This window comes from Mesocricetus auratus, unplaced genomic scaffold, assembly GCF_017639785.1.
Source record: "Mesocricetus auratus isolate SY011 unplaced genomic scaffold, BCM_Maur_2.0 Super-Scaffold_100006, whole genome shotgun sequence".
Classification (NCBI taxonomy): domain Eukaryota; kingdom Metazoa; phylum Chordata; class Mammalia; order Rodentia; family Cricetidae; genus Mesocricetus; species Mesocricetus auratus.
The window spans coordinates 54476458-54494438 of record NW_024429190.1 but is presented as its reverse complement, the minus strand read 5'-3'; the positions used below and the strand labels follow the sequence as shown (position 1 = coordinate 54494438).

At 41.5% G+C, this 17981-nt stretch overlaps 1 protein-coding gene across 1 annotated transcript; it reads left to right on the top strand.

Annotated features, from left to right (window-relative positions):
• Positions 1–2604: 2604 nt before the first annotated feature.
• On the top strand, positions 2605–17232 carry Pdcl2 (phosducin like 2). Its single transcript, XM_021233385.2, has 6 exons — positions 2605–2762; positions 6998–7118; positions 7734–7824; positions 11744–11887; positions 14026–14234; positions 17053–17232. The coding sequence occupies exons 1-6, from the start codon at positions 2757–2759 to the stop codon at positions 17202–17204; spliced, it is 723 nt and encodes a 240-aa protein (XP_021089044.2). The 5' UTR covers positions 2605–2756; the 3' UTR covers positions 17205–17232.
• Positions 17233–17981: the final 749 nt, after the last annotated feature.

Below are 17981 nucleotides of genomic sequence, written 5' to 3'. Positions count from 1 at the left end.
TTATGACTTATCCTATGTTCCAGTAAGCAAACTATGATCTATATATTATAGTGTAGATTTCAGGTTGCTACAAATATAACAGAGTGCTTTCCCTGGCGACTGGTAGTAATTGGTTTATCTGAAACTGTTTCCCCTTGTAACCAATGAAGGGCAGCCAACCTTGTTCATTACCAGAAAAAAAATAGCCTTTCCAGGGGTTGATGATAACCAGACCTGGTTATCATTTAGATAACATGTTTCATGAAGTCCCTGACTTACTCTTCCTACCAAGCCCTAGGAAGGACATAAATTAAGAAGAAACAGAGAGAAAAAACAGATCATGTTCTTCCTTTAAAAGCTAATTGCCTTTGCAGGGTGACCCTTAGAGCAGTGAGGGCCCCTGTTCTAAAGCCGTGAATGTGTGGGGCAGCATTAGCTGTGTCTGGACTTTAATTTCTTTAGTTAACAAACATCATATCTTATGGTATTTTCATACATATTTATACTTCTTGTTCATATTTACCCCTCTACTCTTCCTACTACCCCTCTTTGTTCTCTTCTCCCTGACAAAGAATCCCTCTTCTGGTTTCATGTCATATATCTATATCTATATCTTTATCTATATCTATGTCTGTGTTTATGTCTATATCCATATCTGCATCTGCATCTACATCTATATATTGCATATGAGAAAAACATGCAACATTTTGTCTTTTTTGCCCCTCCCATTATTTTCTTGGGTCAAAATAAGAAAAGGGGTTTACACAAAAACAGCTGACCTGATCTAGTGAGAGCGCAGAGCTCCTAGTTGTAAAGCTGGGGAACCAACATTGGACCGAACCAAGCCCTCTGAATGTGGGTGCCAGCTAGGAGACCTGGGAAGTCTATGGGACCTCAAACAGTGGAGCCAGTGTTTATGCCTAGTGCACAAACGGACTTTGGGAGCCCATTCCCTATGGCAGGACACTATTCCAGCCCAGATACAGGAAGGAGGGCCTAGGCCCTCCCCCAAATGATGTAACAGACTTTGATGGTCCTCCGTGGAGGGCCTCACTATCCTTGGGGAGTTGGTGGGGGGTGGGTTGGGAGTTCGGTGGGGAGCATAGGAGGATGACAGGGCGAGGAATGGGGGGATTGATAAGTAAAATAAGATTGTTTCTAAAATAAAATAAAGGGGGTTTGAATATTAGGCAGAAGAGTCCGCTAAAAGTCCAGACAGACATGAATTGCGTGTGTATTTTAAGGGATGTCACATAAAAGTGAGGAAGGGTGAAAAGCAGAAATACCAAGACGTGGTTACAAAGACTACTGTTTTCACTTAAGTGTGTCACACACAAACACTGTAGGATGCTCGGAGTGTAGATGCTGTATTGGAATCTATAATAATCTGCCCTGGTCACTGCAGGTGAATTGCTCCATTACTGAACTCAAGTTTTAATATTGTGTTACTAGCTGGATAGCGGTGGCATACGCCTTGAATCCCAGCACCGGAGGCAGAGACAGTTGGACCTCTGTGAGTTTCAGGCCAGCCTGGTCTACAAAACTACACACAGAAGACCTGTCTAGAAAATTTTTAAAATAATGGCGTTACTAAGAGTTGTTTTGCTGCAGATTCTGCGGGTGATGTACCACAAAGGGAGGGGTAGGTGTTGGCTAACTGGGAACAGAGATGGAAGGGGGAAGGGAAGAGAAAAGAGACAAAAAGACAGAGACAGAGAGGACAGGAGAGGAGAGATGGGAAAAGTCCAGTCTGCCCCAGGGGAGCAGCAGGAAAGAGAGTGGAAAGAGAGGAGCCGGAAATAGAAGAGAGCAGAAAGAGATGAGCAGGCAGAAAGACCATTACGTGGGCAGAGTCCTTCTCTTAAAAGGGTCCTTTGCACCTCCATGGAAGCCTGGGCTGACCAGGGTACTGCCTGAGTACATTCTGCCAGGTGACAGGGGCAGGCCAGCATAATGCCTGAATCCTTATGCTAAGTACATGTTTTCTTGTTTCTGGGACCATGTGCATAAACTTGCATGGTTGTTTCCCTAGTAAATTATTCCTAGTAAAATCCTTTCTTGATGTAAACACAGAGAAACCCAACTCTCTATTGTCTCCCACCTAAGCCAGAGTTCCCAAATGGAGTGCGGGGTCCTTTCTTCTAGTGACTTTTATTTCGTTTTAATTTTGTTCATTTGAGGCAGATTCTCAATATGTAGCCCGGGTTGACCTCCGGCTCCCATACTTCTCCTCATCTCACCCAGAGGTTAGGTTCACAGGCACATGGAGCCAGAAGGGATCCTGATGAAAAGGCGTGGTCCAAGCTTTAAAAAAAAAATGGAGGGGAGACACAACAAATTACACTCACAACTTGAGGCGAGTGCCTAGATGCCCCTTAAAATTCCATCTCCAAATAGACTATAGTTAAGAACTCCTCTGAAGGGTTCTCCAAGCAAGGAATTTGTTTTTTGTTTTTCTCCATGAATACTGGATTCAACCTTGCCGAGTAGGCTTGAACATGGCGGTGGCAGAGGAGGGTGGAATGGCAGCGACACAATCACCACGTGACCAACAGGAAAGCCCCAGGACCTGATGCACCAGGGTCCACACACCTGGGAACCAGGCCTCTGTGTTGCTTGGCAACTGATCTTACCGTTGGACATGCGCAGGAGGTTCTGTTTCTCCCGGCCCCATCCCTGGGACGTTAGAAACCACTAGCCAGAGGTGGCTGGCTCCCTCTGCCAGTCTGGAGCAAGTTTGGGACCTTGACCCCTAGTGAGGGGCACAAGAGAACATCATGCAGGTGAGGGGCAGGACTGTGGTTGGGACCCTGACAGTGGTAAGCCAGCGAACTCCAAGCTGGGGGGCGTGAATGGAGTGGGGTGTGCCCTCCACGGGTTACGTTCTAGTATTTGCTCTTGGTGAGGGCTATTTTGTGCTTCTCTGTCCAGTTTTAAGAGAATGCCAGTTTTCATGAGAGGCTACAGGAGACACTCCGTTGTCTAGTATTGCCTTTTACCCCGGAGTCCTGGAATAGCGTTGGCCCAAGTGGATTCAGTTTGACTGTCCTCTCTCCTAGAGGAGTGAAATCCATTGGCCTGTGAGATGCTTCAGTGGGTTCAGATGCTTGCTGCCAAGCCTGAAAACCTGAGTTCGATCTCTGGGACATACTTGGTGGGGAGTGAGAACCAACTCATGTAGGTTGTCCTCTCTCTCTCTCTCTCTCTCTCTCTCTCTCTCTCTCTCTCTCTCTCTCTCTCTCTCTCTCTCTCTCTCTCCATCTCACACTCACACACACACACACACACACACACACACACACACACACACACACACACATTTAAATTTTTGTAAATAGAAAAAGTTAAACTACAGCTATACATTTCAAGATTTTGGTTCTGGGTAATTTTACAAGGTGATTTTTTTATTTGTGGGCTCTTTATAATACAGTTTTAATTTAGAAAAAGAGTGTCCTCCGTTGGCCCCTCCCTCCCTCCTATCCTTTTCTCCTTTCTCAGAGTAAAATCCTCACTTACTGATCTAATAAGAGCCTTCTCTTACTTGCTCCCTAGTGAAATGCATTGGGATTTTCTTGGTTTACCATACTTATTTTGGGTGGCTTTGTAGACCAAACAATTTGTTAAGCTATTTTAAGCGAATTCATGTGTCATCAAGTCGTTTCGTGTTCGACGGCTGTTCACAAGTGCAATTAGCCTGGCATTGCAGTCTGTCCTGCTTTGCGGTAATTGCTTTTCAGGAACTCTGCTGAAGTGAAACCAACAGAGAACAACAGTACATTGACCTCTCTTTGCCCTTACTATTATTTTCCATTGATTGATTCAACAGCCAGTCCACATGCTTTAAACATGGGCCTGTTCTATAAGAGTGAATCTGACGAGTTTTTCTTGATAACTCATATCCTGAGAGTCACAATAATATATTCTTATATATTCAGTCAAACTTCCCAATTTCTTATTTGACTCATCTAGGACATCATTGCAATGTGATTTTAACAGTGTTCGACAGTGCCCTTCCCTTGACTTTTAGAATTAGGTATGGAATGTTATCTAACAGAAATAGGGGCCACAAATCTATTCCCACAAATGGTAATAGTGTTTTTGCCATGCTGCGATTATCTTTATTATTATAAATTATAAATACTTAATATTCCTAGCATGGTGACTTGTAGGCCAGCTTAGGTGACAGAGTGAGACTCTATATATTAAAAAAAAAAGTGGCTGGGTGGTGGTGGCACACGCCTTTAATCTCAGCACTTAGGAGGCAGAGGCAGGTGGATCTCTGTGAGTTTGAGACCAGCCTGGTCTACAGAGTGAGTTCCAGGACAGGTTCCAAAGCCACAGAGAAACCCTGTCTCAAAAACAAAACAAAAAAAAAATAAATGGGGGAAAGGGAGAGGGACCTGGAATTGACATGTGAAGCAACCTTGTTTCTAATTTAAATTTAAAAATAAAGAAGAAAACTTCAAATAAATAAAGAAAGAATAATGAATAAATAAATAAATAAGTAAGTAAATAAATAAATAAATAAATAAATAAAAAGTGGCCAGAAACCTAACTAGAAAAGCTGTGGGCTTGGGGGAAATTAAATGCTGTTGTTCTGCTAAAGGAACACAGCAGAAAAATCACTCCTAACAACATTCTGCTCCAGCCATAGATCAGCTATCATCAAAGAAGCTTCCTCCTTCAGTAGAGACCCACAGCTAGACAATGTGCAGAGAGTGAGAGACCTTGGAATATTCAATCCTAAATGGAATGTCTTCATCAAACCCTCCCTCTAGGGCTCAGGGAAGAGGAGATTTTAAAATACCAAGGGAGAGTGTCTTCCAGACACAACAGGACTGATGCTCATATGAATTCTCAGAAGCTGTGGGAGCATGCACAGGACCTGTACGGGTCCAAGCCAGAAGGGTCTGGTGCTGAGAAGGAGAAGTGGACAGGAGCTTCCATCCCTAACCAAGATGCTATTTCCAATTGACAACTACTTGCAAAGGAAAAATTAGTTTTCTCCACTGGTGTCTCAGTGGGTATATGAGACACGCTTAAGGGCAAGCAAGCCCCATGCCTAGCAGTGGATAGTCAACACAAAACAAACTCAATGGCATTTTGGAGATGGTTTTGTCTCATATTGGTTTGTTTAGGCTTTTTCTTTTAAACTTTATTGGTCTTTTGCTTATATATTAATATTCCTAATTTTGTGGGGTTTTTATGGGCTTCATTTTTGTGTATGTGTTTGTGTTTCTCATGCTTTTTATTTTCTTTTTTATTTTGGTTTGGTTGTTTGCCTGTGTATTTTCTAAAGGTGTGACACTGGATGTGTTGGAAGAATCTGGGAGGATATGAGGGATCATAATATCTTGAATGAAAAATGCTTTCAATTAAAAAAGTTAAAAGGGGCTGGAGAAATGGCCCAGTGGTTAAGAACACATAACAGCTCTTCCACAGAACCTGGGTTTGGTTTCCAGCATCCATATCAGAAGGCTCACAACCACTTGTAACTCAGTGAAATGTATACCTGATCTGTCATGGGGAACCATAGACAAAATCTTATAGTACTTTATTTTGTTTTTAGAACTTCATTTCTAGCTTAAATTCTTAGCCATGCCTGCTTTCTTTATTTCATTTTTTACTGTTGGTTGTTGTTGAGTTTTGTTTTATTTTTTAGACTGCATCTTGTGTGTGTCAGAATGGAACTCATTGTGCAGCCAAGGCTGATTTTGAACTCATAGCCTGAGTGCTGGACCACAGTCTTTCATCAATGCACTCAACCACATTCTCTTTTTCCCATTCCTTGTGATAAGGCCTCGCCATATAGGCCTACCTGGCCTAGAACTCACTGTGTAGACCAAGCTGACCTGGAACTCACAGAGACCTGCCTGCATATGATTTCTAAATCCTGGGATCAACAGCATGCACTACCCCGTGTACCAGGCCACATTTTCTTGATATATTATTCTATCTGTAGGACATTTCAGAATATAGTAGCTTTCTTCATCAAAGCCTGTGGTGATATATTGTTTATGATGTATTAAAGCCACTGGAGATCAAAATAGCAAAGCAGCCATACTAGTTAGCTATAGAAGCTAGGTGGTGGTAGTACACACCTTTAATTCCAGGCCACACTGAGCTATATAAGATTGGTCCAGTCCTAAAGAGAAAGGGCTCACCCACACCTTCAATCCCTGCACTAGAGAGGCAAATAAATAAATAAATAAAAGCAAAGAGTCTCATGTAGAGATGGATTCTCCAGCTGCTCTGAGGAGAGGCAGAAGTCTGAAATTTGGTGAGAACTTGTGGAGTCAGATCAGCCCCTTCAGCCTGAGGTGAAGGTAAGAGGTAGTGCCTTGGCTGCTTTGCTTTTCTGATTTTTAGTTTAAAGCTTGAACCCTAATGCCAGTCTCTAGATATTTATTTATTGTGTTAGAAAAGTCAGCAAGCCTAGCCTCTCATATTTAAGCATGAGGGTTCTTAAATCTATGCACCTCAAAATAGAAATAAGTTCACCTGACAGTCTGGAACATTATGTAACTAAGGATTGATTGCTCACTGTAGTCATCAGTATATTTTCTGTGACTTCTAAGTTTACTTTCTTAGAATTTTATATACATGGTCCAACTGATTTTTGAAATGTATTTATTTATTATTGTATGTGTGTGTATGATGTGGTTGGGGCACATATGTCACAGTAGAGATCAGAGGACAACCATGTGTAGACAGTTCTCTCTACCTTTATGCAGGATCTGGATACTGACTCAGGTCACCAGGCTTGTGTGACAACAGCCTTTACCCGATAAGCCATCTGGTCAGCTTCTAAGTTGATCTTTTTATAAGCCTCTCTGTAATACTGAGGATAGATGTGCCCTGTTAATCAAAGTATGCAGTCTCACTCTTGGTGGGAGAAGTAGGTCTGTTTTTCAAACCACGAACAGCTTTGTATTTGGGTACACCACCCACCAGTCAATTTCATCAGCACATCTTACAATGCCCAGCTATGTTAATAGAGTATACTCTGTGTGTGTAGGATCCAAATGAAGATACAGAATGGAATGAAATTTTAAGAGATTTTGGCATTCTTCCTCCAAAAGAAGAACCAAAAGATGAAATTGAAGAGATGGTGTTACGCTTGCAGAAGGAGGCAATGGGTATAGTGTGCATTTGGTGGTGTGCGGAGGGGATAATACAATGAAGGGTGAGATGGCGGGCTGCATGGAGGGGATAATACAACGAAGGTAGAAAGATACATCTCATGAAAATGGAAGAGGGAACTAGCTATAGTTTAATATAGACTCTGCCTGTCCACTGAAGATTAGGAGATTGCTACCCAAAATGGATGATTTGTGAGTGGAAAGGCACATGCCAGTTAATAAAAGTGCTAAAAAGTGCTTATAAAACCTGGTGAGATTTCTTCTACTGTGTCCCTCTACTTTGAGATTACCTTCTCTTTTGTTCATTTAATAGAGGATCTTCTCCATTAATGTTGCCAGGTACTTGGGAGAAACCTAAATTTAAGGATCTAATTGATCTTCCCAGCTACTCTGGCAAGTGTCCTGTCAGTTCTGCCAACGTTGAGGGAATCAAACATGCTAATATTAGTTTCTGCAATGTGTAACTGTGTTGTAGCTGCTTGTTAGAGGTTTCTTAAAGATATTGTTGATCTCTGCTACCTAAGCTGTTAGGGTTGTGGGTTTTGGTTTTTTGTTTTCTAGAAGTTGGGTATAAAGTAAAAATAATGTTTAGAACTGAAATTTGTGTTTTAGTTAAACCATATGAGAAGATGACACTTGCACAATTAAAAGAAGCCGAGGACGAATTTGATGAAGAAGACATAAAAGCTATTGAGACATACAGGTACAGTATTGTGTTGCTGTGGGACCGATACTCATTGGCTTGTTAAACCTTGTCAAGAGCATATTTTATGCCATAACTTGATTTGCTATTGCTGCTTGCATGATTGACACTGCTTTGTCACAACGTGGGTGTCTTTGGGTTTGTCTTACTTGAAGTGTATCTGATATACTGGATTTTAGACTGGTGTCTTTAATCATATTTGGGAAACTGACTGGCATTAATTCTGAAAACATTCCCTTTCTCTGTGTCTGCTCCTTTTGGGCTCCTGGAATATTATGTTGACCTGCTGGACAGTGCCCACAGGTCCTTTAAGCCTTGTTCACTCTATTCATTTTTTTAAATCTGTGCTTCTGGATTAATAATAGCAATAGTCCTGCCTTTTGATTTTCTGATTCTTTCTTTTGGTTGCTTGGATTTGTGAAGTCCTGAGGTGTGTTTTTCACTTTTGTACATTTTCTTTTCAATTCCCCTGGAGTGTTTCACATGTAGCATGAAATGTATAAGATATTTTTCCCCTTGGGCTCAGATATTTGAACATTTTGTCTCCAATTGGTGATGCTGTTTGAGGAAATAGTGCAACCTTGGTGGGGGAGCTGCCTCACTGTGGGGGTCGAGAGAGGCTTTAAGAGCTCATAGCCTTGCTCTGCTCCCATTTGCTCTCCCTGCTTTTGTGCTTGAGGATGTGGTCTCCGAGCTTCCTCCTCTGGCTCATGCCTGTTAACTGCCATGCTTCCTCACAGTGATGGACTCTTGTCCCTCTGGAGCCATAGGCACAAATAAACTCTTTCTGTGATAAGTTGCGTCCAGCATGGTAGCTACTATAACTACCAAATAGATGAACTTTGAAAATATAAGAGAAAGAAACAAATCAGAAAAGGCTCTATAAGTAGAAAGGACATTATTGGATACCAAATCTTAGAATAAACAAGTAGGAGGTAACCACAAATGGATACAGGATTTGTTTTCAGTGATCAAAAAGTTACTTGGGGCTGGAGAGGTGACTCAGTGGTAAAGAACACAGAGAACCTGGTTTCCCAGCATGCACATGGAGACTCATAGCCCTCTCCAGTTTCAGGGGGTTTGACCCCTTCTTCTGTCCTCCATGGGCACCAGACATGCAAGTGGTGCACAGATATATATATATATTCAGGCATAAGACCCATACACATGAATGAAATAAAAATAAATTTAAAAGCGTTTGAGTGGTATCATTTTGATGTCCCTTAATTTTTTTTATCTCATCTCCTACAGATCCCTTGAGCAGCTCTTTCCCAGGCAGTGTCTGCGGTCTGGGCACTTTAGGGCTATGTCAACTTAGAATCCTGTACGTCTTCCCATGTGAGGCAGGGATATGTGTGGAAGCTGGCACAGGACACTCTAGACTGTGTACCAGAAAGGAATGCACCACTTTCACCCCTCTCATTGGTTGCCATCTCCTCTCAGAAAGAAGCTTGCAAGTGTGGTCTTCCTGCAAGCCACCAAAGAGGAGTCTATAATGATGATTAGGTTCATCGGAGTAAGATAAAGAAGTGAAAAATATCTTAATCAAGAAATTAGAGACAAAATGCCATTGGTAGGTAACCAGCTATGAAATAACAAGTGAATTAAACCCAGAGGCTCCTGTAGCTAAAAGGAAGAAGAAATGTCTAAATGTGGTCATGAACACATCTACAATATAATTTTTTGTTTGTTTTTTCTAGACAGGGTTTCTCTGTATTGTTTTAGAGGCTGTCCTGAAACTTGCTCTGTAGACCAGGCTGGCCTCAAACTCACATAGATCCGCCTGCCTCTACCTCCCGAGTGCTGGGATTAAAGGCATGTGCCACCAACGCCCAGCTTGCAATGTATTTTTGTGGCAAATAGTAAACTGTCTTCCTTGACATATATTCCTTTTTCTCCTGATGCATGTTACAGTAGAACAGAAGCTAGAAGCTAAAGCTGCATTTCTCAGACTCTGTTGCAGCAAATGTGTTTCAGGTTCTGCTAACATACTCACAGAGCTAAATTAAATGAAGAAAGCAGAGGTTAAAAAAAAAAGCCTAAAGCGTCCATTTAAGTGGTCTGAACCTAGAATTTGCGTCATGATTCTGGAGCCATTGTTCTGGCAGCAGTTTCTCATCCTCAGATTGTTGCTAGGGAGACGGGTTCCTAGTGCCAGCAGTTGTTATTGTGTCTCTCTGAGTCTCAGAGTAATGTAATACTTGGGCCAACAATTGGAATCCAGATTCCCCAGTTTCTGGATTGCGGCAAAGAAAGCCTTGGCAGACCAGTTTTGCAGTGTTGTTCTGGGAGTCATTCCTGGTTGCCCAGCCTAGAGTCTACTCCCACCCTTTCATCAAGTTCACAAAGCGCTTAATTTCCCAGATTAAGTTCCTTTCTGCTTAAAATAGCTAGAGGGCTTTCTGTCTATGTACATGAATCCCAACGGATTTGATTGTTAATTGAAAAGTGCAGGCCACTAAACAGTGTCTTCCTGATGGCAGAATTAATCCATGTGGTAACCTTTCCAGTGAACTAGTGAGGGAAAATGAGTGGGAAGAGAGAAGTTGGGAGTTGTACCACTAAGAAAGTACCTAGTAGTAGACCTCGGTCTGTATCATTGTTCTCTTTGGATGTCATTGTGTTTGGCTTTGTTGTTACGTACAATGAGTTTTCATCTGGCACACTTCTACCGTATGAAAGGAGGCCAGTGTGTTCTGAAGTGTGCTTGGGAGTTGTTTGCTTTGACACAAGTCTGATCAGGAGGTGGCTGCCACTGACAGTTACCATTCTCAAGGGGAGAGGTGCATCCTGACACATGGGCCCACAAAGAAAAACACCTGAGCAGGTCAGGATCAAAAGCAGCCAGGAAAAAAATCGCAGCCTTCGTTGTGGTTTCTGTGGGAGAGAGCATGCAAGGCAGGAGTAAGCAGGCTTATGATTAGATAGTTTGAATCGATTTGGTGGGCTCTGGGGTAGGTCTGTTGTTAGTTATCTGGTTACCAGGTTCTGGAATGACTAGGGCAGGGAGCCTTGTAAAAAAGAAAACAAAACAACAACCACAGGGGAAAGGGGGGGGGGTTGAAACCGGGCATGGTGGTGCATGCCCAAAGTCCCAGACACTTTGGAGTTGAGGTGGGAGGACTATCTGAGCCCAGGAGTGTGAGACCAGTCTCGGGGACATAGCCAGGCCTTGCCTCAAAAAATAAGAGAAAATAAAAAACGACCAAGGATGTGCTTTCCAAGTTGACTGACTTGCATTTGAAGAATGTGCTGTCTGGCAAGTGTTTGTTCTTTCCCAGAACCAGCCAGTTCTGAAATGAGTATTCTCTAGAGGATTAGCAAAGTTCTAGATGCCAGAACATCAAGAATACAGGAAATGAGGGCCACTGAGATGGCTCAGTGGGTGGAGGTGCTTGCTGCCAAGTCCCATGGCCTGAATTTGTTACTTGGGACCCACCTGCTGGAAGGAGAGAGCCAACTCCTACAAGATGTTCTCTATCTCCACACATGTGCAATGGTGTGCACATACACACGCATACAAGCACACACATGCATATATGCATATGCTAAAATGTTCAGTCCCCAGAATGCCCCCATCAGATGGATCACAACTGCCTATAATTCCACTGCCAGGGAATCTAAGGCCTTTGGGCTCCTCAAGCAGGCAGACAGACAGATGGACACACACACACACACACACACAGAGAGAGAGAGAGAATAAATACATAATAAAAGAATATAACACTTATCCCCAGCACTCGGGAGACAGAGGCAGGCAAATCTCTGTGAGTTCGAGACCAGCCTGGTCAACAGAGTGAGTTCCAGGACAGGCTCCAAAGCAATACAGAGAAACCCTATCTCGAAAACAAACAAACAAAAGAAAAAAGGAAAAAAAAGAATAAAAGAATATAACACCTAACATTTTTGTTTAAACTAGAGAAAAGCGTTTGAAGGAATGGAAAGCACTTAAGAAGAAACAAAAATTTGGAGAATTGAGAGAAATTTCTGGAAATCAGTATGTGAATGAAGTTACAAACGCAGAAAAAGATTTGTGGGTTGTAATTCATCTATACAGATCAAGGTAATTACTATAGAATGTGATAATTTCAGAATGTTAGTGGCATGATGCTTTAAAAATGTGTCTAGCTTGTGCCTGTGATGAGGAGTAACTTCAGAGACAGAAACATGTATGACACATTAATACATTGTAGGATTTTTATCTCTAGGGATTAAATTAAGTATGCTAAAATATTTTCATCTCCAATCTGAAGTCTGTAACATTTGTTAGAATAGTGATCACTGTTTGGTAATTAAACCTCCTATATCACCCCCCCACACACACCACAAATATACACACACCCCACTAAGATGACCTCAAACTCAGCAAAGGATCATCTTGAGCTCCTGATCCTCCTCCACCCCACACATTCTGACATTAGTGTGTACCATCACACTTGTTTTACGATATACTGGGAATCAAACCCAGAACTTGATGCATATTAGGCAGGCACCAGCCCAGCTCCCTTCCTAGGATCTTATAGGCTTGTGAATCTCCCAACTATGAGCTTTCTAAATCTTGTAAATTTCTAGAGTTTCCTGGCCCTTTGAGTTTCCTTAGCTTCCTGAATCTACGGTTCTTCCTGCTTCCCTACTGGGGAAAATGTTTCAACTTGAGGAAATAACCTCACAGCAAGTTCTCCTTCTTGATCTTGGTATCAGAAAAGGAAAAGAAAATTCTCAGGCTGGGAAAGTGGACAGGCTTGAGTGAGGTATTTTAGATGAGCTGCACAATGTGAACCAAAGTACAGAAGTCCGAAGAATCACAATGCCTCCAGAATTTAGATTTGCCTCAATCCGACAGTGTGATGCAATGTCTGGCAGGCTACCATACTGGGCAAGAAAGCAGTTATGAAGACCTTCTGAAACTACATTAAGGAGTTCAGATTTTATGCCAGTGAGGAGTAGCCACTGGAGGTTTTTAAGCTTGGGCCACATGTGCAATCTCAGGGTTGTATGATGACACTTCCATGAGGCTTATGTGACGAGACTTCCATGCTGTGTTCCCTTTGTAAATAGGGATGAGTATGGGTAACAAATTAGGGTGACTTAATGGAGCTCAGATAAGGAGCGAGTGAAGCAATGGGCAAGGAGACCAGATGGAGCGCAATTAAACAAGGAGGTGGAGCGGATGTGACTGGATTACTGAGTAGACATTGTATAGAGATTTTTGGTCTAAGCCAATTTAAAAAATATTGAAAAAAAGATCATGGTAAGGAAGGATTCAGAGAGAGCAAAAGGAAGTTAACAGAACATGATATGACAGGAACCAAAGGCGAGTATCCCAGGAACAGAGGTGACCGAAATTCAAGAGGGCAGCTTTTGTTGTTGGTTTTTCACACACACACACACACACACACACACACACACACACACACACACACACTTTCATAAGGAAAGAAGGTGATTGTTAGAAAGGGATTCCAAGTTATGAGACTTTCTTTTTAAAAAACTAAGATTTATGAGCTTTAATATGTTTATGTAAAGTCGAAAAACTCTTTGGAGAAGGGGAAGTAAGAAGACAGGCGAGAGAAACAGAATAAAACCAAGGAGCATGGACGACAGTGGAGGTGTGTGGGGCATGGGTGGCAGGGAGTCAGCTCTGAACTCAGGTACTAAGGTGCAGAGTGGTACTGGGAGGAAGGGAGGGCTGGGAGAGTGTGCAGTGGGGGTCTGTGATCGGTGAGGTGGGAAGAACTGGAAGTTTGGGATCCTACTTTCAACCAGTTTTAAATTTTAGATGAGAAGTAATTCTGGATACCGGGATGCAGGATGCAGAAGACTGGGTGAAATTTATTAGGGTCAAGAAAGCCAAGAAGTTCGAGATGAGGCACTCTGGATGGGAGTACCTGTGAGATCAGACCAAGGAGTGACAAGAGTTGTTGGATCCCTTTATTGCAGCTCAGGACTGCCCCAGAACCCCTAGACATGCCTGGTTTTTGTTTGTGTTCCTATATTCTTCCACCTAGGATGCTAAGTGGAATGTAGTTTACCTAAATTAGGATGCAGAGTCCCAGTGTACCAGCATCATTCCTAGGTTACAAATATGATTTTATATAAAAAGTAAAGAACTATTTTTTCAATAGATAGGTTTCACTTATCTGGCTAGACTGAGAGGAGCAATCTGTATTTGAAACACACTGTGTGCATTCTCTTTTTTAGCGTCCCCATGTGCTTGTTGGTGAACCAGCATCTTAGCCTCCTAGCAAGAAAGTTCCCAGAAACTAAATTCCTTAAGGCCATCGTGAATAGCTGTATTGAACACTACCATGACAACTGTTTACCAACAATTTTCATTTATAAAAATGGTCAGATAGAAGGCAAATTCATTGGAATTATAGAATGTGGAGGGATAAACCTCAAGTTAGAAGGTAATGATTTTTTTAATGTTTGTGAAAGTAACAAGTGAAAAGTTCTCCAGATGATCAAATAAATATAGGAATTTATTTCTTTGAAACAAAGTTTTCCCCTTAATTTTCTTCTTTTTAAGATTTTAAAAAATATGTTAGCATGTGTGTGTCCCTGTGCAATGTGCATGTTGGGTGCCCATGGAAGCCAGAAACAGTTGTTGCATTCCCTGGCACTGGAGCTCCAGGCACCCATGGTCTTCCATGTGTGTGCTGGGATCCGTCATCCGTCTCTCCAGTCATTTCTCCAGCCCTCATTCAATTCCTCTTAAAATCCCTCCAGATCAGCTTTCCTGTTGTCATGCTTATGATATCATAACACCTTTTGCTTAAAAATCTTTTTTTTGGTTTTGAGACAGGGTTTCTAGGGTTTCTCTGTATTGTTTTGGAGGCTGTCGGTCCAGCCCGGCCTCGAACTCACAGAGATCCGCCTGCCTCTGCCTCCCGAGTGTTGGGATTAAAGGCGTGCACGACCACCGCCCGGCCTGCTTAAAAATCTTAATGGTGTCTGTCTAAAATAGCTCTAAAAATGTAAACCATCTAGTTTAAAATTCAGTCCACCTCCACACCTCCACTTCTCGGTCCTGGATAGTGGATGCCTTAGTTGGGCTGGGCTTAGTCACTGAGGATCCCAGACAGAACTTTACGCTCACACTTTGTCATAAAGTCTTTACTTTTACCCAGATTCCTCACCTTTATCCTCCTGGTCCAAGCCCTGTATATAAGGTTCTCCTCATTTCCATTTATCCTTCCCTGTGTTCCCAGACCAATTAAGCCTCTTTCTTTTCTCTGGGGGCTTTTGTCCTGTACATCCTCTGTACCACCTATCCAGATGTTGCCCTGGGGTTGTTGGTTGATAATTCCCTGTGAGTCTTCATCTCTGAAACAGTTGCGGAACAGTTTTCTTTTACTTTCTTTTCAATAGCACACAGCACCGGACTTTATAGTTTACCCCTTTTAATGTTTTTTTTAACCTCCTAAAAAAATCCTTTTGACTTTTTCATATCTGGATACTATTTTAACCTATTTTATGGAGCTGAAAATCTCTATCATCATTGTGTTAGATTATACCATTAAGTGACACTGACTTTCACATTGTTGTGTTGCTGTAACTTTCATCCATACCCACAACGCTTACCATCTTGTATAGTGACACTGGACCCATTAAGCAGTAAGTTTGCATTCTGCATTCTTTCCCACCCCTGGAAGCCACCAATCCACTTTCTATCTCTACAAAATTGATGACTTCAGACACACCATATAAGTAGGATAATACTGTTTTTCATTTTTCCTTTCACTCAACATAATATTGTCATGGTTCATCCTTCCAGGAAGTGTCAGGGCTTCCTTTACTTAAGTCTGAACAATGCTCCAGGGTCTACAAGGCCACATTGCAAGGATACATTCCTTCTTTGATGGACACTTACATTGCTTTTACCTTTTGATTGATATGAATAATGCTATTAAAGCATGGATGTACAAATAATCTGTTCAATAATTTTGGAAATAAGCCGAGAATTATATTGCTAGGCCAAAATACCCATAATTATATGATTGTTCTATATTTGTTTTGAGGCACTTGGTCATTTTCTTATATTTTAGCCATAATGTATATGTGAATATATATACATGCACACATACATACACATAGAAATATAAGAAATGCTTGCATTGTAAGTTTGAAACTTTTCAGTAAATAGCAGTATAGCATCCTGAAAGTTGTCTTTTTAAGCTCAATGATAATTTTCTAAACTTCTTCCTTTTATATCTGATTTAATAACTTTAAAATCTTATCTTTCTCTCATTAAATACTCCTTAATTTATGTGTCTGTCACTTCCTGAGAGACTGTGAGATGATTGTAGTTTTCTAGTGACAATTCTTCTGACATCTGTGAGAATTCTCTTGTGTTTTACACTTTTTAACTCCATTAGGAAAGTATTTGTGATGTGTTGTCAACTAGAATCAACTGAGAGGTGTATTTTGGGTCTGTCTGAGGGAATTACCTTTTTATGTTAATTAAGATGAGAAGCACCATCTACTGCAGGTGGTACCATTCCCTAAGCAGAGGATGCTGAAGTATGTAAAGTGGAGAAATCCAGTCAAGCCTGTATGCCTGCATTCACTGCACTCCCCGGACAGCAGACATAATGGACTATAACTTGTAACCGTGAGCTAAATAGATCCTTTCTCCCAGTCAGGGTTTCTCTGTGTAGCTTTGTAGACTATGTTGGCCTGAACTCACAGAGATCTGCTGCCTCTGCCTCCTGAGTGGTGGCATTAAAAGTGTGTGCCACCACAGCCCGGCCTGTGTACACTTTTGACCTTCTTATTTTTAGTCTTTGTAAGGTGAACATTTTATTCATTTCCCCTGTTAAGGATAACTTTATCCAACATAATTCTGATGGTATAACACTGTGTCATTCAGGTTTAAATCATCTGCACTTCTACACTATTGGTTTTTATATTTTACCATTGTGTGTGTGTGTGTGTGTGTGTGTGTGTGTGTGTGTGTGTGTGTACTGGAATGTCATAATATGCATGTGGTCTGAGGATAACTTTTAAAAGTTGGTTCCTTCCCTTCACCATGTGGGTCTCAGGGATTAGTCTCAGGTTGTCTGTCAGACTTGGTGGCAAGCATCTGTACCTTGTGAGCCCTCTCGCCAGGCTCAGTTTCCACACTCATTTTATCAGAGTCAGCTTCTGTTTCATGTTGATGAGAAATTCATCTCCATTTTTCCAAGATTGTCATCCGGTTTAATGGCGGGTTTTTATTTATTGTAGAACTTGAATGGAAACTATCAGAAGTTGGCGCAATACAGACTGACTTGGAAGAAAACCCCAAAAAAGGCATTGCCGATATGATGGTGTCTTCAATTAGAAACATTTCCACTTATGACAGTGACAGCTCCAACAGTGATAATGATGCCAAGTAGGACTAGTTAATAAATAACTTTAAGTGTATGTATCCAGTGCTTTATTTCCTATTGACTTTATAATCAGATTAAATGTATAGACCTTATTTTCATTTTATGTAAGAATCAAAGCCTACATGTCAATTGAATTTTTTTCACGTATTTAGGAATAGTGTCTCTTGCAAATATGAAATTTTACTCCTTAATATTCTTCTGTGACTGTAGTTGATAGCTTTCTCTGTCTCGCCTTGCCCGGTCCCACTGGACCATTTTCTCTCCCATCTGCCAGTTCCCAAGTAGGCACTCTAAGGCTTAATACTATTATTGTTGGGCGGATGGCTCAGGCTTCTTACTGGCTAGCTCTACATATAAATTACCCCATTTCTAATCATCTATATCTTTCTACAAGGTCTGAGAATTGTTACCTCACATCTTGTTTCCCAGGCAGCTACGTGGCATCTCCTTGACTCTGCCTTCTTTGTCTCCATAACTCTGTTTGAGTTATGTATTCTGCCTGGTCACTGGTCACAACAGTTGTATTCACCAACCAATTAAAGCAACACATATTCACAACATACAGGACATCCCACATCTTGTGATTTATTTTTTTCTGATTCCTGTTGGACAAAACCAACAAATACTCTGTGTTGCTTAATCACTTCTAAAAGGACCCATGGGAGGAAATAAATATAACTTTATAAATATAATTAATACATTTTGTATGTGTGCACCCATGTATGCATGGGTGAGCATGCCATCTGAATGTGCATGCGGAGGTCAGAGGTTTATTTTGGGTGT

What these genes read in the sequence shown, in the direction of transcription:
- Pdcl2 (XM_021233385.2), top strand. An exon ending in AAAGCTATTGAGACATACAG is followed by an intron (nt 7,825 to 11,743) that starts GTACAGTATTGT and finishes TGTTTAAACTAG; the next exon opens with AGAAAAGCGTTTGAAGGAAT. An exon ending in ATTCATCTATACAGATCAAG is followed by an intron (nt 11,888 to 14,025) that starts GTAATTACTATA and finishes TCTCTTTTTTAG; the next exon opens with CGTCCCCATGTGCTTGTTGG.